Source organism: Citrus clementina, unplaced genomic scaffold (assembly GCF_000493195.1).
Source record: "Citrus clementina cultivar Clemenules unplaced genomic scaffold, Citrus_clementina_v1.0 scaffold_1, whole genome shotgun sequence".
In the NCBI taxonomy this organism is placed as follows: domain Eukaryota; kingdom Viridiplantae; phylum Streptophyta; class Magnoliopsida; order Sapindales; family Rutaceae; genus Citrus; species Citrus x clementina.
In genome coordinates this window covers 7873651-7893618 of record NW_006263303.1, presented here as the reverse complement: position 1 = coordinate 7893618, position 19968 = coordinate 7873651, and the positions used below count along the sequence as shown (strand labels likewise).

The 19968-nt window shown below is 36.3% G+C and overlaps 2 protein-coding genes across 2 annotated transcripts; one reads left to right on the top strand and one right to left on the bottom strand.

The window, feature by feature from the left end:
* The first annotated feature begins 175 nt into the window (after nucleotides 1-175).
* On the top strand, nucleotides 176-11784 carry LOC18056162 (serine/threonine-protein kinase VPS15). Its single transcript, XM_006451259.2, has 11 exons — nucleotides 176-606; nucleotides 1189-1311; nucleotides 1413-1458; nucleotides 1545-1705; nucleotides 2513-2592; nucleotides 5547-5649; nucleotides 6217-6393; nucleotides 6478-9651; nucleotides 10332-10579; nucleotides 10665-10764; nucleotides 11350-11784. Exons 1-11 carry the CDS (start codon nucleotides 334-336, stop codon nucleotides 11524-11526), a joined length of 4662 nt encoding a protein of 1553 aa, XP_006451322.1. The 5' UTR covers nucleotides 176-333; the 3' UTR covers nucleotides 11527-11784.
* Nucleotides 11785-12983: 1199 nt separating this feature from the next.
* Nucleotides 12984-18027, bottom strand: LOC18056161 (probable glutamate carboxypeptidase LAMP1). Its single transcript, XM_006451258.2, has 12 exons — nucleotides 16840-18027; nucleotides 16625-16692; nucleotides 16352-16433; nucleotides 16177-16269; nucleotides 15933-16085; nucleotides 15615-15683; nucleotides 15351-15438; nucleotides 14598-14681; nucleotides 14285-14373; nucleotides 14054-14170; nucleotides 13832-13975; nucleotides 12984-13642 (listed from the first exon to the last, which is right to left on the bottom strand). The coding sequence occupies exons 1-12, from the start codon at nucleotides 17785-17787 to the stop codon at nucleotides 13460-13462; spliced, it is 2118 nt and encodes a 705-aa protein (XP_006451321.1). The 5' UTR covers nucleotides 17788-18027; the 3' UTR covers nucleotides 12984-13459.
* Between the last annotated feature and the right edge of the window lie 1941 nt (nucleotides 18028-19968).

Sequence of the window (19968 nt, the reverse complement as noted above, 5' to 3'; positions counted from 1 at the left end):
TTATAACATTTATGTTTTATTTTATTGTTAGTATTAATTAATAAATTTTATATTAAATTTATAAATCTTAAATTTTATTTACATAATTTATAATTAAAATCATAAGCAGTGTCAGCGATGAATTTATGTTCATGTTAGGATTAATTTCGACCATCCAAATTTTGCAATGCTACACGTTTCGAAACTTTTGAAGTCCAATCACTGTTCAGAACTCAGGGAAAAAACAAAACAGAAACAAAAGCAAAAACAACGTTGCTTGTCACAGACGGAGAAGAAATTCAAACACGAACTACAGATGTAAATCGAAAGAGACGGGCGTGCTATCGGATATCAATGGGCAACAAGATTGCGAAGACGACGCAAGCATCGGCGACTGAGTACTACCTCCACGACCTGCCGTCTTCTTACAATCTCGTCCTAAAGGAGGTCTTAGGAGGCAGCCGATTCTTCAAGTCCATTCTTTGCAAACACGACGAAGGCTTGGTCCTGGTCAAGGTCTATTTCAAGCGCGGCGACTACATCGATCTTCGAGAGTACGAGCGCCGTCTCTTCCACATCAGGGAAACCTTCCGCAGCATCGACCATCCGCACGTGTGGGCCTTCCAGGTTCGAATTCCCTAGTTTTGTGTTTATTGCGTTGGTTAGATTATGAATTATGTGAATTCTCCAGTGAGTTATTTGAATTTAGTTGAATTATAGTGTTAATGTAGACAGTGTTTTCAAAGAGAGACTTGAGGAATGTAAGTCCCCATATCCCCAATGCTTGTAAGCACTTGGACTCTCTCTCCTCACAAGCCGTAATTTTAACGACTGCATAAGAATTAGTTATTAGAGCAGATTCTTTCTTTGGGATGACCCTTGCTGTGGCTGGTCCCGGCCTCGTGACCTTGGTGTGTCACCTAGCCGGGGTAAGAACTGCCAGAGATGTTGCTTTTGAAAGAGGAATGGATTGTAACAAATCTAATTGTGTCCTCACATTGGTAAGTTAAGGCTTGTCGTGTGGGCTTATAAGCTCTTGGACTCCCTTTCTCTACAAGTTACAAGCTGGTTTTTAAGGATGAGTTCTACACCACGTGTGCATAAGAAGGCATTTACTTTTTTTTTTAATTTCAGTTTCATTGTGCGTTTGGCTGATTTAAATACTGATTCATTGTTTGAATTATCTTAATCTATAGTGTCTTATTGCAGTTTTGGCAAGAAACAGATAAAGCAGCTTATCTTTTGAGGCAATACTTCTTTAATAGTCTTCGTGATCGGTTGAGTACCCCACCTTTTCTTAGCCTTGTTGAGAAGAAGTGGCTGGCTTTTCAGGTCGCTATCACCTGTAATCTTTATCTACCTATTTTTTAATGAATCATGATTATTTACTTGTACGTCTCCTGTTAATATTCTGCATTATTGTGGTCGTGCAGTTACTTCTTGCAGTAAAGCAGTGCCATGAGAAGGGCATTTGTCATGGTGAGTTCAGTTGAGGGAACCTAGTCATGTTGTTATTGTGATTAATGTTAACTGTCTGATTTATTATAAGTGTATCTTTTTTGTAGGTGATATTAAGTGTGAGAACGTGCTAGTCACTTCCTGGAATTGGCTTTATCTTTCTGACTTTGCATCATTCAAGCCCACATACATTCCATATGATGATCCTTCAGATTTTTCATTCTTCTTTGACACTGGAGGAAAAAGGCTTTGCTATCTTGCACCTGAGGTTGGTTCTTCTTTCCCATTTACCTCACTGTGTTATCCAACAAACCTTATTATTTGTTATCTGTTAGCCATGGATGCTTCTTACGAGACATCATTGAGTTTTGATGGTACGTGGTTCTGTTTAGCATCTTTATACGAGGCTTCTCTTGGTGGATTTCTTCTGCTGTTGTAATCATGGTTTCAAGTTTTCACACATTTGTTGTTCTTGATTCCTTGAATCATTTAGAAGTTCACAAAGAGAGATTTAGAATTTCTAGAAGTTCACAAAGAGAGATTTACAATTTTTAAGTAGCTTATAAATGATCCGTTCTGTAGTAGAAACACCAATTGAAACCCTTGTGGCAAGTCAAAGTCAAGAAGGTTTATTTAGCAGAAAAGCATCAGCATGCGTCCCCAGTCTTATTCCATTATTCTTAAAATGTACGGGCTCTGTCAATGACTCAAGTTTAGATTTATGACCTTGGTTGAAGAATGTCAAAAGTCATCTTGAACTAACTCTCTGTTAAAAATTCGTTAGATTAATGTAAGTCGTTTTAGCATTTCAATCAAGCACCTGTGGCAGTTGATGAATGTACTTTTTATAACTGGTATTGTCACAGTGAAAGTGTGCTGGATAATATAATGTGTGGGTGAAAACTTTATGATCACATGCATGCTTTCTAGTGAGGAAGCATCTTAGTGTGTTCAATATTCATTTTCTTTTGTCTTTTGTAATGGTAAATAGTTATCAAATCTTTTGTTCTTTATCCACTGGTTTATGTGGTATTATCTATTGCTAGTGTGGTTAAATTGTTCCACAAATTTTCAGAGATTTTATGAGCATGGAGGTGAAATGCAAGTCGCACAAGATGCGCCTTTAAAGCCATCTATGGACATCTTTGCTGTTGGGTGAGTATTAGCATTTATTAGCCTGTTTATTTTGGCCTGCTTATTACATTTAAGTTAGGATGTCAAATGATATATTGATATTCCGAAAGTGGAAGCTCATTATTGTCCTAGTTTTTTTAGAATTTCAGTGCCTCCTTTCTGTACATTTTAGTCCCTCCCTTTTGTACATTTTCTGTTACTGATGTATTCTTCTTCTGCTTCCCCCAAAAAAAAAAAAAAAAAAAGGCTGTGGACATGCCTGGCTTTTTCATGAAATAATTAGTGTAGCATTGCTGACAGAATGAGGATCTTGCTTATGAAAATTAGGATGTTTGTTTACTTATGCTCTGAAAGCAACTACTAGGAAGTGGTAGTATGGTTATGAGCCAAAACCACTTACCTTTTCCTCTTCTTCTTTCTTCTCTTCGTTTTCTTTCTATTAGTCATCTCGAGCAATTTCTGTGGAACGAATTTTGAAGAATTTGCTAAATACGTGATTCTGTCTTTCGGTCTTTTCTTTAAATTATTTTATCAAATTATAATTATTTTAGGGATGTGCAGTTGTCAGCCTTGTTCATTTTTTACCAGAATACTGCAACAAAAAGCAGATTGTTTTAGTCACAAGCGAACTGATTTAATGAGTATTAACATCGGAACCAAAACAGATCAATCTATCGGTTCACATTAAGTCAGAAAAGAGCGCGAAACCCAGAAAATGTAACCGGGTAATGATACAGATTTCCCTCTGAATACTTACTGATGTTACAGATTTTCAATAGAATTATTGTTATTAGAAGATTTCTCATAGTCCAGATCTATTTAGTCAGAAAATGTGTACAGTAACAAAAAGCCATTAAAAGAATATGAAAGTTTAAAGAACCATTATTAAAATGCTCAAATAGGCAGCTTCATTACAAAATTTGTGACACAATAATACAACAATTTTATAAAATGTAGAGAGATTTGTATGAGAAGTTGAGAAATTTTGAATGAAAAAGGAAAAATAAAAGATAATCAACTAACAACTTAGGGAGATACTGACATTAGGAAATGTGTGGATGAGTGGTAGGTGTCAATGTCCGTTGGCTGGTGAAAATATGTCATTAGGTATCCTTGCGACGTTTACCAATCGGTAAGCAAAATGCGTTGGAATTGGAATGGGGAATGAGAATCGAAATAAATTGTTTACTTTAGTTGTGGGAATCGAATTCAGAATGAGTTGTATTGCCATTGATGTGTTTATTTTGTCTTGAAATTGTAATGAATTGCACCTAAAATGACATTAGTTGATCATTGTCATTAATAATAATAATAATAATAATAAAATATAATAATTATTATTAATAATCCAAAAACATGTGGACCTCACATGTTTCATTCCCATTCTCACTTCTATTTTAACAAGCAAACACCATCAATCATTCTCATTCTGGATTCCGATTTCCCAATCCCACAAGCAAACACACAATTACGGTTTTGATTTAGATAAGGGCTGATTTGCAGACAGGGTTGGAGAGGGGTAGGAGAGAGAGGGAGAGAGGAAGAAGAAAGCTTAGAATCGCTTGGTGATGACCTAAATGAGCTATCTTTGTGACATTTAAACTGCGGGAAAGGCAGCTATTTGAGAAGAGAGAGAGGTGGCTATTTAATAATTGAGGTTGGGAGTTTAGGGTTTCTTGTGTTTGAATTAGTTAGTGTATGATTACTTGTAGGTGACTGTTATGTAAATGTGGACATCCATAATTAAAGACAGTGTGTCTAAGTGGTTAGAAAAATCAATTTGGACAATTTTTTTTTTTTTGGTTCGAAAGTTGAAATCAAAACCAACTGAACACATATTTTGAAACTGATTCTAGATGTGAACTTGAAGAGTGCGGTTCAGTTAGTTCGGTTCGGTTTTGGTTTCTTTTGCCCACCTCAACAATATTTGATCTTTCTTTCATATCAGAACTGAGACAATCGATAAAGAACCCTACAGAATTCTGGAATATGCATTCTTTTAATAATATATATTAGAACTGTCATAAAAATTGGGAGGAAGGCATGGAAAAAGTTCTATCTAAAGACAGATTGTTAAATACTGATTTTATGATAAATATTACGTGATAGTCCGGGGGCTGTGAAATAAGTAATACTTCATCTTGATTAAGTCTTCTGCCCTAAGTCTTCGTCACATCTTTTCTGGTCATTATTTGTGATACCCCTGGTGTCATTGTTAAAATTTTTTGTATGGTCGTTCAGAATGTCCATCAACTTTTAGGCATCATTGTGTTTGCTATTTCTATCATGTCTCGAGAATGTCCATCAACTTATAGGCATCTTGTCTTTCTATTTCTATCGTGCCGTTGGCATCATTTCCATCCTAGTACAATTGAAATTCATTTATATCATCATCTTGACATTAAAAATCTCCAATTATCAGAATATAGTCAACGGAAGTCTTTCTCTGATGAATTAATCCTTTAGTGTCATTCTTCTAGAAGCTGGAATCTAAAATAGTCCTGCAATAGAGAACCTGAAATTCACTGACTCTTTGTTATTCTTAACATTCTCAACTTATAGGGATCATTGCCTTTGCTACTTCTATCATACCACTGGCATCATTTCCATCTTAATTATCTCCAGTTATCAGAATATAGTTTAATGCAAGTCTTTCTCTGATGAATTAATCCTTTAGTGTTAATCTTCTAGAAGCTGGAATCTAACCTGAAACTCACTGACTCTTTGTTATTCTTCAATAAAGAGGAGTCTTGTTCCTTCAAAGAAAAAGAAAATGCCACTTGGTGGTTTTATTGGCCTTTTTTTTTGTGTAAACGTGAAAAATTATGCCTCTTTTCAAATTCTTGCTTTAGCTTGGAAGCATGTATTATGCAATTTATTTCTCAGAGTAAGTTACCAGAAGCCACTTCTGTTCAAGTATTTCTATGTTTAGTGTCGTTACATGATTATCTGTATTGATCTTGATACCACTTTAGGTGTGTAATTGCGGAGCTTTTTCTTGAGGTTCCTTTCTTTGAGCTCTCCCACCTCCTTGCTTATCGGAGAGGGCAATATGATCCTAGCCAGCATCTTGAAAAGGTACGCACTTTCTCCTCCTCCCCTTGTCTGCTTCCCCTTCTGCTCCAGACTTTATTTTCCTTTCGTTTTCTCCCACTCATGTGTACTCTCAGTTTTGTTTAATTCACATTCAAGTAAATTCTGAAAGCCTTACTTTTACTTGAGCTGTACATCTCCGTTTGGTCAGCCTGCACCGCTAGTTTCAAATGAAAACATATTTAATTATGCGTTATCATTTTGTTTTGTACCAAAAATCATGAAGTATGGTGTGTGTATGGATCAGGATTCTCTCATCATTTGATCTTGTATTGAGCAAAAATTAAGTGGTGATTGGGTGGTTAGTAAATAAAAAAAAAGAAGAAGTTAAATTATAACCATACATAACCACTAAAAGACACATGACGTAGGATGTTTAAAGCTCAGGAGAGCTCAAATCAGGTGAGGATCCTAATCCGTGTGTATGACTTTATAATTGAGTGTTATAAATCTAAGTTTGAAAGTTCCATTGAAATTTTTTCGTTACTTTTATCTTCACTTTCATTTGTGCTCAATAACAATTTCTTCCATTCACATGCCCTGTGGGTGCAGATCCCAGATTCAGGAATCCGCAAGATGATACTTCATATGATTCAGCTGGAACCGGAGTTGAGATTTTCTGCTGAAAGCTACTTGCAGAATTATGCAGCTGTTGTATTTCCGACCTATTTTTCACCATTCTTGCATAATTTCTACTGCTGCTGGAATCCTCTTCATTCTGATATGAGGGTAACAACTTTGTAAGTTAATGCTTCAATCTTGATGTTCCCAGGAACTCACATCTGGGTTTCTGCTGTTCGCTTCTTACTACAGGTGGCAATGTGCCGTAGTGTTTTCCCTGAGATACTTAAGCAGATGATGGGCAATAAGTCAAGCGAGGATATTGGTAGTGGAGTGGGAACACCATCGACTGCCATGAGTGTTAAAGAGTCGCAAGAGAGAGTTACAAAACAAAACTTGAACTTGGCGAAGGCCTTATTGGAAAAGAGGGAAGAGATGGAGAAAGGTAGGGTCCAGAACAGGTTCAGACTTCTAGGTGATATTAGCACCCTGATTGGGGATGGAAAAGAAAGCAATCAGTGTTCCAACGTCAAACCAATGCCAGAGGATGTGCCAAATTCTACATTTTCTCAAGATCTCAGAAACAGCAGTGTGGAATCTTCTGGTGAACTTCTTCAAAGCATCTCTGATGCTTTTAGGAAAAATGGTCATCCCTTCCTGAAAAAGATTACAATGAACAATTTGAGTTCATTGATGTCCGAATATGATAGTCAATCAGACACCTTTGGCATGCCTTTTCTACCATTACCTGAGGATAGTATGAAATGTGAAGGAATAGTTCTTATTGCTTCTCTGCTCTGTTCCTGCGTACGTAATGTCAAGTTGCCTCATTATAGAAGGGCGGCCATACTTCTACTAAAGTCTTCTTCACTGTTTATTGATGATGAAGATCGCTTGCAGCGCGTGCTTCCACATGTTATTGCAATGCTTTCTGATCCAGCAGCAATTGTGCGGTGTGCTGCATTGGAAACGTTGTGTGACATTCTGCCTTTAGTCCGGAATTTTCCTCCCAGTGATGCAAAAATTTTTCCCGAGTATATCCTTCCAATGCTTTCCATGCTTCCTGATGATCCGGAGGAAAGTGTGAGAATATGTTATGCCAGCAACATAGCTAAACTTGCACTAACTGCATATGGATTCCTGGTTCACTCAATTAGGTTAAGTGAAGCAGGTGTTCTTGATAAATTGAGTGCACCACATAAGTCGCCGTCATCATCTAATGAGACATCTGTACAGCTGCAGAGACTAAATGCTGATGTGCAGCTTTCACAGCTTAGGAAGTCCATAGCTGAGGTTGTTCAAGAACTTGTAATGGGTCCCAAGCAGACTCCAAGTATCCGGAGGGCCCTCCTTCAGGATATTGGCAACCTTTGCAGCTTCTTTGGTCAGAGACAGAGCAATGACTTTCTGTTACCCATCCTTCCTGCTTTTCTTAATGATCGAGATGAGCAGCTAAGGGCAGTATTCTATGGGCAAATAGTGTATGTCTGTTTCTTTGTAGGAGAAAGAAGTGTGGAGGAATATCTTTTACCTTATATTGAGCAGGCTTTAAGTGATGCAACAGAGGCTGTTATTGTCAATGCGTTGGATTGTTTGGCAATTTTGTGCAAAAGTGGTTACCTTCGGAAGAGGATACTGCTTGAGATGATAGAGCGTGCCTTTCCATTGTTGTGTTATCCTAGTCAATGGGTAAGAAGGTCAGTTGTGACTTTCATTGCAGCTAGCAGTGAGAGCTTGGGTGCAGTAGATTCATATGTTTTCCTTGCTCCTGTCATACGCCCTTTCCTTCGCAGACAACCTGCATCTTTAGCTTCTGTAAAAGCTCTCCTGTCATGTTTAAAGCCTCCAGTCTCAAGAGAGGTATTTTACCAAGTCTTAGAAAATGCTCGGAGTTCTGACATGTTGGAGAGACAGAGAAAGATATGGTACAATACATCTTCACAATCTAAACAGCAGGAAACCGCAGATTTACTTAAGAGAGGGGCAGAAGATTTGAGCTCAATAAAGTGCTGGCCTGACAAACAACAAAGTAGTGAAGGTCACAGACCTGCAGGGGATACATCAAAACAGCCAGAGTTTGCTCAATCTGATGACAATGATGGGGCTAAGTTGAGAACCCTGGGAAGCTTGGTTTACAATGCTTCTAGTATGGCTGACATCCGGGATCCTTTGTGCCCAGAGAAACTACTGTTCTCAGGCTTTATGTCTCAACAAGTAAGTGGTGTGAATAGCCTCAGATGTGATAAATCATCAGAAGGCATACCCTTGTACTCCTTTAGCATGGACAAACGTGCAATGGGAAATCTGCCTGTGGCCTCTGATTCTGTACTGCAAGTCAACTCCCTTGGAATCGGCTCATCAACCATGCCTTGGATGGATACCACAAATCAATCGTTTAGCTTGGCCGGTTCGGTTCCTCCACCCAACCTTGTTTCAGGCTCATTTAGCATTAGTAATGGCTCTAAACAGTTTTATAGAGTGGTACATGAACCGGAGGGCAGGGAAAATGACCAAATGGCCTCTGTTAACTGTAAATTTCCAGAGATGGGAACATCTGGTACAGCAAAAGGAAGTTCTATAAATGTGGAAGATGCTTCTAGTCCTGCTGATCTAACCGGATTGCCATCATTTGTCCGAACATCATCAATTCCAGATTCAGGCTGGAGACCTCGTGGTATCTTGGTTGCACACCTCCAAGAGCATTGTTCTGCTGTCAATGAAATTGCAATTTCACATGATCATAGCTTTTTTGTGAGTGCATCTGATGATTCAACTGTCAAGGTGTGGGATTCAAGAAAATTGGAAAAGGACATTTCATTTAGATCAAGGCTAACTTATCACCTTGAGGGAAGCCGAGCTTTGTGTACTATGATGCTCCGGCATTCTGCTCAGGTTGTTGTAGGAGCATGTGATGGTATTATACACATGTTTTCTGTGGATCACATCTCCAGAGGTCTGGGAAATGTTGAAAAGTATTCTGGTATTTCTGATATAAAAAAGAAGGATACCAAAGAAGGTGCTATAGTTACACTTGTGAACTATAATACTGATAACTGTGCAAGTCATATGTTTATGTACAGTACTCAAAATTGTGGGATCCATCTCTGGGACACAAGATCGAATTCGAATACTTGGACTTTAAAAGCTATTCCTGAGGAAGGCTATGTGTCTTCTCTCGTGACAGGTCCCTGCGGAAATTGGTTTGTTTCAGGGTCTTCTAGGGGTGTGCTCACTCTTTGGGATCTGAGGTTTCTTGTACCTGTAAACTCATGGCAGTATTCTCAGGTATGTCCTATAGAGAAGATGTGCCTTTTTGTTCCTCCTCCAAATGCGGCTGTATCTACTACAGCAAGGCCTCTTATATATGTTGCTGCGGGTTGCAATGAAGTTTCGCTTTGGAATGCAGAGAATGGAAGCTGTCACCAGGTACATGGCTATTTTTTTCTGTTGTAAAGTTTAGGTTGGATGACATTAAATAGTTGTATGAGTTGTAATGATATTGTCTACTTCTTGTGTTAGTTTAGCAAAGTTTAAACGCAAAGCATATATGAGACAGTTTATTTTCATGGAGAGGGAATTTGAATTGTTGGAGGATTTTATATTACTGAAATTGAAAGTCAGCATGAGCGCTCTATAGCCAAATGAATTCCAAAATTATCCTTCACCTTTTATTCAACTACTACATAGTAGATGCAGCGAAACTTATGTATAACTTAAAAAGTATCAAATATCCTTCGCCTGGTTCCTTATTTTTATATTTTTTTAAATATATATCCTGAATATTTACAGATGATCAAATGTGGAAAAGATTGAAAATCTTTTAAAGTGCATTAGGATAATGAGTTTTGCTTGCTCTAATAAATTGTTAGTGATATTGTGGGAGGGAAATTGTGTGCTGACTGCACTAGAGTTGCCTCTTTCCTCTTGAGTGAATGGAGTGATTTGTTTATACTTGGTGCTTGGTGCTGTAATCTTATTCTATTAAGTGCCGATAGCTGGAATTAACCACTTTCATATATCTGTATTCTTATTGTTTACTATTTTTCAGTCTCAACCAAGTGTTGTTAGCATGTTTGTTTCGTGTTTCAACTTATATTTCCTTCCAGGTTTTGAGGACAGCAAACTATGACGGAGATACCGAAATGTCTGATTTACCTTGGGCCTTTGCAAGGCCATCCAGTAGGTCAAATCCTAAAACAGATCTGCGGCGGAATGTCAATCAAAAGTACAGAGTTGATGAGCTGAATGAACCTCCTCCTCGTCTTCTGGGTATTCGTTCATTGCTTCCTTTACCTGGAGGTGACTTATTAACTGGGGGTACAGACTTGAAGATTCGTCGATGGGACCATTGCAGGTTCTGGTTTGAGTTCCTTTCTTGTTTGTTTCCTCGTCTAATGAAACTTTTGTGGTTTTATTGACACCAGTATCTAATATTACAGCCCTGGTCGAAGCTACTGTATCTGTGGGCCAAATTTGAAAGGGGTTGGAAATGATGAATTTTATGAAACAAGATCTAGTTCTGGGGTGCAAGTTGTGCAGGTATTTTGATTCAATAATTGTCGTTTTACTTATGAACTTTTTAAATTTTGGTCTGTTTGTAGGATATCCCATCTTCTGAATAGGTAGGATAAGGTGACTACAATTTACTTGGGAATTTTATCATTCTGAAGAGTGGGGTAGTAAAGGACTAAGGGTCATAATTTGGTATCTTTGGCTAGCCCTTTGACTATTTTGAGAGAAGCTAGGCATGCCTCATTTTTAAGTCTACTAACCAGACTCGTTTCATGATGCTTTCTCTTACCTTTTATATTGGCTTCTGCAAAAAATTTCTCAATCTAATTAGTTCAATAAATGGAAAATAGAATCACGCAATAGAGGGTTTAGTTGGAGGGCATGCCATTTCAAATTTCTTCCCACTTAAACAATTTTGCGTTTTCTCTGATGAACTCCCTCAAGTCCCTATATCAGAATGTAAGCTCTATGAATGTTTTTTTCTTCTCTGATTTTCCACATTTATGTCAGTTGAAAAAGAAAAAGAGGGAAAAAGAGAGTTTCTGTGATTTTCTGTACTCACAGCAGTAGAGTTCATAATACTAAAATGTCATAATTTTTTTCTGTAAACAGGAAAGAAAGAGACAGCCTTTAACAAGTAAGTTGACAGCAAAAGCCGTTCTTGCAGCTGCTGCTACTGATTCTGCTGGTTGCCACCGGGATTCTATCCTTTCTTTGGGTTCCGTCAAGTTGAACCAGAGACTGTTGATATCAAGCAGTAGGGATGGGGCTATCAAGGTTTGGAAGTAAATGTTCTAAGCATAAAAGGTCTTATTGTACATATTAATGCAGTTCTAATTAAAACTGTTCATAATTTTTGAGTCCAAAAGTAGAATAATCATCCATAACCTGGACCTTGACCATTTGCATATTTTTTTTTTTGGTTTGAATTTACCCTGCTTGATTTGTACAGTTTGTAAGCCCCTAGGAACAGATAGGCATTCATATTGTTAAGTGAAATCTTTTATTTTATTAATGAAATATCTGATTATCTATTCCAATAGAAAATGATGTGAACATGTACGTTGGTAAGGTAAATGATTTCTGTTGAACTGTGAGACTCCTATCTGCAATATTTGATGGCATCAGTGCCCTTTTTTTTAAAAAAAATTAATTAATTTCTTTAAATTTCTTTTACCTTCAATGGGTCTAAGTTAACTTTTGGAACCATCTTTCTAGCCAGTTCATTTAGGAGCCTGTTGCTTTTCTACAGTAACTCTTGGCAAGGACAGTGGTTGAAGGAAAGGTTGCAAATGAATTGAGCTTTTATTTAACACTCTGAAGTTTGGATTGATTTGTTTGTAAATGCTTGAGGTTGAATTGATAGATCGATATCAATGTGAGTTCGACCTTGTCACACTCAAACTGCCTTGATGTTTTATCAAGTCAATTGGTGTTAATATTGACTATTCTCAAATTCTTTCTAAGTTGGCCTCTAGTCTGGTTTTTGAAATCTGGCCTGGTTTGAGCTTGAAATCCTTTATCAACAACTTGATAAGCTGAGTATATGACTCGACTAGGCTCAGTTTGTTTGCACAGCTCACTGAAGGTATCCCTTTTCATGTTTCTTCTATTGCTTTTAGCATTGACCTATACCATGAAAAAATAAGAAGTTGGTGGAAGAGGTTTAATTTTCATTAGATATGTTTCATCTCATGGTTCACTAGCACCTGAACAATTTGACTTCTGTCTCAATATAAATCTGGATCTTAATCATAGAAATACAATTAGGTCTTTGTGAAGTGTGTGCTTTCTATGTGTGTGTTAGTATGGTGTGGCCCACAGGAGGCTTATGAACTATTTTGTGTCTTGTTAGAAATTGAGAGTAGATATGAGTGCTATTAAATAAGTTTGCAAGTCATAATTCTTTCAAAGATGTTTTTTGTTGCATTGTTTTCTTGTATGATTTATCTGGCCATTTCTCAAATGTTCTTATCTACCTTTATTATCATCATTTAGGGATTGCATTTCTGCCCGGCCGTGTAAATGTTTTCTGTATCTATTTTTTCTCCAAAATTTCTGTCGTACTCTGTCACCCGCCAACTGTTGGTAATTCAGATGATGATGCTGAATTAGGTGTACCATTAACATTGTGTCAAAGTCAGAGTTGCATAAGATGGTGTTCAATACACATGGTATGCATTTGCTTAGTAGTTATCTGATAAGTGGAATGACTTGCAAAGATGTAGTAGAGGAAGCCTTATGTTGATGAAGACAGTCGAAAATTACCTTTTTTTCCTTTTCTTTTCTTTTTTTAAATTACTATAAACAAAAGAATCTTATTCAAAAAATGAACCAGAGGTCCACAAGAAGACAGTGAAAAGTAGCTTGAAACTTTTTTTGGTTTTAACAAGCTTTAAATTGTAATAAATTTAGATACTCATCTTTTTGGTAGGCATTGTTGGCTGTTAGGATGTATAATTGTTAAACTAGTGAAGTAGATTGTCTGCTTATGGTCAATGGCATAGATTTTGGCTTCTATTATTTGAGTGTCGCCAACTCTTACTGTATATGCAAAGCAAATATGGGAAGCTATCAACTTTATTTTACAGCTCCATTGATAACTCATCAAGATTGAGACCAGTGATGGTGATTGCGAACAGTGGTCTTTGGCAAAACAGTCTTCTTAGTCAATTTCCTAGCAGATCCAGAATAGAGTGATCTCACTATAGTTTGTGCATGTTCATGTTAGTTTTCCATTGAGGACTAGAGAGGCATGTCTGACTGCTCTTGAGACTCTCCAAACTTCATGTTGTACAGTATGCCATGACTTTGCTGTGTTGAGCTTCATTGCCTCTTCAATAGCATCATCTATTGCAGGGAAGTATTTAGATCCATAATCATTATGCTTTGAGGGTGCATAAATCTGCAAATTGAAAAATGATCGGTAACTTTGGTCCATTTATGTATTACTTGAAAGTGCAAAACTCTGCCTTTTATGTGGTGATATTCCGTGCTGGTTTTTACGAACCTATTTTTTGAAATATTATAAAAGGGAGCCAAAAAATATGAAAAAAGGAAAAAAGACTAAAACTGTTACTTAAGGGAAGCATACCAAATGCTTGTACCATGGCCTCCCAGATAGTCCATCTCGATCTGTAAATGCTCGTTCTGCCATCATTAGTCTATCATTCAGCTCTCTAACCTTATATTGATCTTTTTTCCAAGTTGATGCCCAACCTTTGGCCTTTTGGAGTTCCTAGAGGTTCAATTTTAATTATTTCATTGTCATGAAGTTAGTTGTATGAATCTTGAGTTTTAATGAGTAAATTGATACCTTTTTCTCGTTATCAATTTTGGCTGCTGCCTTTGCTAGCTCTTCAATAGACTTGAACAAGGGTATCAAGCTTATTCCCTTTCCTGAGACCTCATTCTCCAGGTCCTTTGTGCTTTTCTATTGTTGTGAATTATTGAATTGCATTATCACTTCTTGCCTCTAGACTCAATAATAGCTTGTTTGTATCGCAGACTGTATGTAACAATTAACATATATTAAATTTCAATATACCTGGAGCTCAAAAGCATATGAGAGATAGTTGAAAGGCAAGAACTCCTCATCTGCTAGCTGAAGAGCTACTAAACCCCACATACTTGCCGCTGTTTTTTAGGAGAAAAAAACAAGTAGAAACAAACTTGAGGTTAACCGCACTAAAATGAAACTTCATAACTTTAAACTTGTAACATGTTGAAGAATTCCCATCTTTGCTTCTCTCAGTGTAGGATGGGATCTTTTATCATAAGCTAGATTTATGTGTAAGATTTCATCTTTTGTTTATGGAATTTTAATCAATTAGACTGTTGACTGAAATCTTGTGGCAAACCTGCAACATGTCTTTGGAATGTTGGATCTCCAAATTTTTCCATCCAGATGAAATCATCATACATTGAGTGGTATACAGGGTATCCTGTGATTGGTAATCAGTATTATTAAGTCATGAAATGATAAGAAATGCATATAGACATAATATGTCATGCATCAGTATTATGAGTGGTTATATGTATGAATTTTTTTTCAGTCAGATGCTTATCTTTTGTGTCTAATGGTAATTGGAAATTTTGTGCAACACTAGTAAGGACCAAATAATTCATGTAAATTTGAAATTAGATGATTGTATGACTTGAAGGATACCATTGGTAGTCATGCAGGTGTGCAGTTGATGCTTTTTTACCTGCACTGTGCAGTAGATGCTAGCAAGAAAGTCAAATATCATGATCACCTTGCTTATCAGGTTCCAATCAGATCTTTGTTTTGGTTGATCAGTGACTGATTTATGGAGTAATTCTGTTTGATGATTTGATGGGTGCTTAAATAATGTTAAATTCTGTTTCATGTTATGAATGCTGACGTTCCTTCAAATAGTTGATTGTCTGATATTCACTGATTTGATCTTCATGTTGCTGCTGGATTTTCATCATAGCCACACACTTGTTTCAATTTATTCTCGTTTCTTTGTGCTATATATATATATACACACAGACACACATATATGTATAATGCTTGGCTGCTGTTCAAATTTCCTCATAATGGTATAAAAGAAAACAGAACAGATCAGAAATATAATGTACTTTTTTACCTGTTCCAAAAGACATGTCGGCCACTGGAACACCGATATGCTGAATGAAAGCCGCATAATCTGATCCCCCGCCTCCTAATCTCCCAATCTTCATATAGAATGCATAGGTTTAAGGACTTTAACTTCTCTAATATTTTTCTAGATTTACTTGAAAATTGTGACTAGTATGCAAGATTGTTATTGGTGGTTGAATTAGATTGAAATTCATCATATTTCTTGAGAATATCAAATTACCTGACCGAGTAGGTATTACATTACACTTACCACGGGAGAATTGCTGGAGCCAGTCCACGAATCATAGATTGTTTGTGATGAGTTATCTGGATCTTGAACCTTCAAAATCCAATTACAAGTGTTATTGAAATGAGTTATAGTAGTGTGGAAAAATATTGAAATCTGTGTACCAGTGTTAGAATCAACCACAATGCAATTTCATTGTTTCTATTTTCATTGTTGCTGCTATTTGTTTTAAAGATCAACGTACTCTTTTTATGGCTTGGCATAATTTTGCGTGGGTAATTGTAGTGGCTATTGTTGTCGTGCATATTGGTGCTTGTACATTCAGCATCATTTTTAAGGTACCTGTTTGGCAGCTTGTTTGAGTAGTTCATCAAGCTGCGGAGTTGCAGAGGCATGGAATCCAGCTTCGTGTACTGCAGAGTCAATGTTCAAGTAAGCAACAGCTCTTGAGGCTAGCATCTCCCTGTTCTCTTCCACCCATTCAGTTGATCCTATCTGGGAACAGATCACGGGTTTGTTTAAGTTTCTGTTCACCCACAAATATACAGCATGCATGTATTTGCAAGAGAAAGAGAGAGGGAGAGACCAGGCCATACTCCTCCGCGTCCCAATTGCATAAAACAATGGTTCTTCTAGGTTTCCACCCTCTTTTCTGCAATTTATTCAGTCTTTGGGCGACCTACAATATTTCAGATAAAGGGTCAATTATTGAAATTCAGTACTCTGTTACTTTGTCTTTACTAGAGAAGAAATTAATCTACCTCTAGGAGTGCAGCAGTGCCACTGTTGGGATCCACTGCTCCAAATGTCCATGCATCTCGATGATTGCCCAGAATGACCAATCTAGAAACAGTTGAAGCATTAATGAAATCATATCATAAGGTGGGTAAGTTTCTTTAATCGTCTATGTTCCTTTTGACAAGTTATTCTCATCTTAGAACGTGTTATGTAGTCTTCTCCTAGTTGCATGCCTATTGAAAGTTCATAATTATGCTTCCTCTATCGTTACCGCTTTTGAAAGTTGTATAACTCACCGATCAGGCTCCTCTGTCCCCGGAATGATACCGATTACATTTTGAATCGTCGCCATCACATATTCTCCCTGATTATTCATACAAATTTCAACCTTGTTAGTCTCAAGTTGTAGTTATTTGGACGGTTGGACTTGAAGCAAGGTGAATTGTATGTTTTGACCAGTTATTGATTGTTTACAATGAGAAAATGCATTTTCGGACTGTTACAAGCTTACCGTGTAACTGAGATTGACAACTCCTGGTCCTGGTCCAACTCTGTAAATTGGTGCATCTTTATCTCCTTGCCAATCCTCATTCGCCACTTCTCCCCCAATCGACCTCATGATGGTCTCACCATCCTTGGCCGATATAGGCAATGAAGGTATAAGTGGCACATTTCCTGCCTTTTCCACCTCTTCCTTGGATAGCCTCTCACATCCCTCACTACTAGGCCATCCAGGTGTGGTAGGATCTCCAGTCCCATCATAAACCGATCCTACCTGAACCCCACTCGGCGGCATCCACTTGTCATCGGGAAACCACCTTGCATCATCACTACCCCCACCGTAGTCTTTCCTGTCTGTAAAAATCAGTGCACCCGCGGCACCTGCCTCAAATGCGTTATGCACAATGTCTCCTCTGAAAATTTGTCCATATCTTGCCAACACAACGGTCCCCGTTACATTCACAACCATTTCTTTCAATGTCACGTAGTCTTCAACCCGTCCGTAGTTGACATAAACAACAGGTCCTATTACGGTACCCGACTTTGCATATCCATGGAAAGTTGGTAGAACTTCATCAGCCACATCGGCATAGGGATCACCCTCATAAATCTCTTGACGGAGAGCAAAAGTGATGGGTGGTTGTGGTGGTGGGCGTGTTAGTGATAAAGAACGTGAAACCGGGTAAGTCAGGGACACTCCATAGGAAGCAATATGTGATTCTAAATTGCAGGAAGTGAAAACGGATAGAACATAGGCCGCAGCCTCGGCGTTGGCCTCAGAACCGGCAACATGGGGCCGGCGAGTGAGTGTGTTGAGGTGGTGAGATATTGAGACATTGTCAGAGAGTGAAGTGGATGTGTAGAGGGAGTGATAGAAAGATTTTGGTTGGGGAGAAGATAGAAGGAAGGAGAAAGAGGTGGCTATGGCCAGGAAACAAGTGATGGCTGTTTTGAACATGGAGTTCAATTTTGGTAAAGCTATGGAGGCTCCTTTTTTTTTTTTTTGGAGGTGGGATTTTGATTTTCAGAATGGGGGAGTTAACGAGAAAGAGCGTGTTGTTATTACCAGTGATGATAAATTGATAATGGTTTATTATTTTGGATTTAAACCATTAGATAAGGTTTCCATAATTTAAAATCCTATATTCAACTTCTATCTGACAACTTTGATGCGATAATCTTGGTTTCTTTTATTTTTTTGCCACGGCGGCAAGATTTGGTGTCTTTATGTCATGCGTCATGCTCTGTTTCTTTTTAATTTTTAATTTTTGTTTCTTTTCTTTGTTTTAATTGATTTATTGATTGGGACAATTTCTTACCTATTGTTTCTTATCAAGTCGATTATTTCTGTAAGGAATCGAGAATTAGAAAAAGGGAGATATTGAAGAATGATTAAGTTGATATGTTTATTAAATGTTGTCGTACTTTTCATTTGATTGGGAGTCTTAAGCATAAAATATAATTAGTTATGGGTATGTTTGGCAGCCGTTATTGCATGGTATGAGCACTCCTCATATTACAGTATTATAATATCATATTTGGTAACTACTCATTATTATATTATAATGTAATAAAAAAATGCTTGTAATACGGTTAAACCCGTATAAACCAAACACATGCAAGAGTAGGGTTTATGTGGGTTTTGTAATTGTTTTGAGAGAAAAAAATCAGTTTCGTCATCTCACTCTCTCCGCTATCTCCAAACTGTTATTCTACACAGACATTTATGATAGAGTTTACATTTTGAATTGAAGTGGGAGTTATGAGGAGCGAGAATCTTGGGATGAGAAGTGATGAGTGGAAGTAGGAGTAAGTTGTTTACTTACACTGAAATATGAGTATGAATTGAAATCATAATTCAATTTATGTGTTTATATTGTCTTGAATTAGGAGTAACTAATTTTAAATTATAGCTTTACTCTTATTTAAAGAATTATAATTTTTAATTACAAAATTAATAAAAAAAATACTTAAAAAAATATTTATTTTATTATATTTGTAAATTAATAATAATTTTAATTATTTAAATCATAATTTTTTATTAATCTTAATTTGAATTATGTAAATAAAAAATTATTAATAATAGCAACACAAATGAAACATTATTATTGATAATATAGTACACAATTAATATTTTCTTAAAATAAAATATTTATTATTATTAGTTAAATAAATATAATACTATTAATTTTAAATAAATATAATAATATTATATTTAAATATGTTTAATATTATTATTTTTAATAAATTTAATTTATAATATAATAATATTATTTAAATAAATATAATATTTTTTCTTTTCTTTTATTAAATTTAATAAAATAAATATGTTTATTATTATTATTTTTAATAGATTTAATTTATAAAATAATATAATAATATTATTTAAATAAATATGATATTATTTATTTTATTTTATTAAATATTTTTTCTTTTATTTTATTAATTTAATAAAATAAATATGTTTATTATTATTATTTTTAATAGATTTAATTTATAAAATAATATAATAATATTATTTAAATAAATATGATATTATTTATTTTATTTTATTAAATATTATTTATTTTATTTTATTAAATATTATTTATTTTATTTTAAATATACAGCTAAATCTACTCCCACCCACTCCAAAATATAATGGGATCCACAAAGTGGGATTCACAATCACCTTTCAAAATATAAGTAAACACTAAAGTGGGAGGAATCCACACTACTCACTCTCACTCTATAAAGTAAACACTACGTATATGCTTTAATAAACGATACCAACTCCACACTGCCACTGCCGCATTATAGTAGCTCCACCACTATGCAATTTTCCTTCACCGCGCGATAGCAACTCCACCACAACATGATTTGCCTTCGTCGCGCGATAGCAGCTCCACCACAATGCAATCTACTTCGGTGCGCAACACCACCATGCGACACTAATGCCACCCTACCATGCAACACTACCACGCGATCTGGTTTGATTCTATCCTTTTATGCATTTATCATGGCAAGTTTTTCATCCTAAATTCCAATAATTTGTTATTTATTTTAATAGATTTTTTTTAACAAAGCTACTTGTTCTATTTTTTTCACGAGTTTCTCAGAAAAAGTTCAAAATTTTTTCTTTGATTGAGGATGAGAGAAG

Coding starts and splice junctions, on each gene's coding strand:
- LOC18056161 (XM_006451258.2), bottom strand. CDS start 17,787: ATGTTCAAAACAGCCATCACTTGTTTCCTGGCCATAGCCACCTCTTTC. Junction 16,086..16,176: donor ACGCGGAGGAGTATGGCCTG/GTCTCTCCCTCT, acceptor ATCTGTTCCCAG/ATAGGATCAACTGAATGGGT. Junction 13,643..13,831: donor GGCCATGGTACAAGCATTTG/GTATGCTTCCCT, acceptor TTCAATTTGCAG/ATTTATGCACCCTCAAAGCA.
- LOC18056162 (XM_006451259.2), top strand. CDS start 334: ATGGGCAACAAGATTGCGAAGACGACGCAAGCATCGGCGACTGAGTAC. Junction 1,459..1,544: donor TGAGAAGGGCATTTGTCATG/GTGAGTTCAGTT, acceptor TCTTTTTTGTAG/GTGATATTAAGTGTGAGAAC. Junction 5,650..6,216: donor CTAGCCAGCATCTTGAAAAG/GTACGCACTTTC, acceptor CTGTGGGTGCAG/ATCCCAGATTCAGGAATCCG.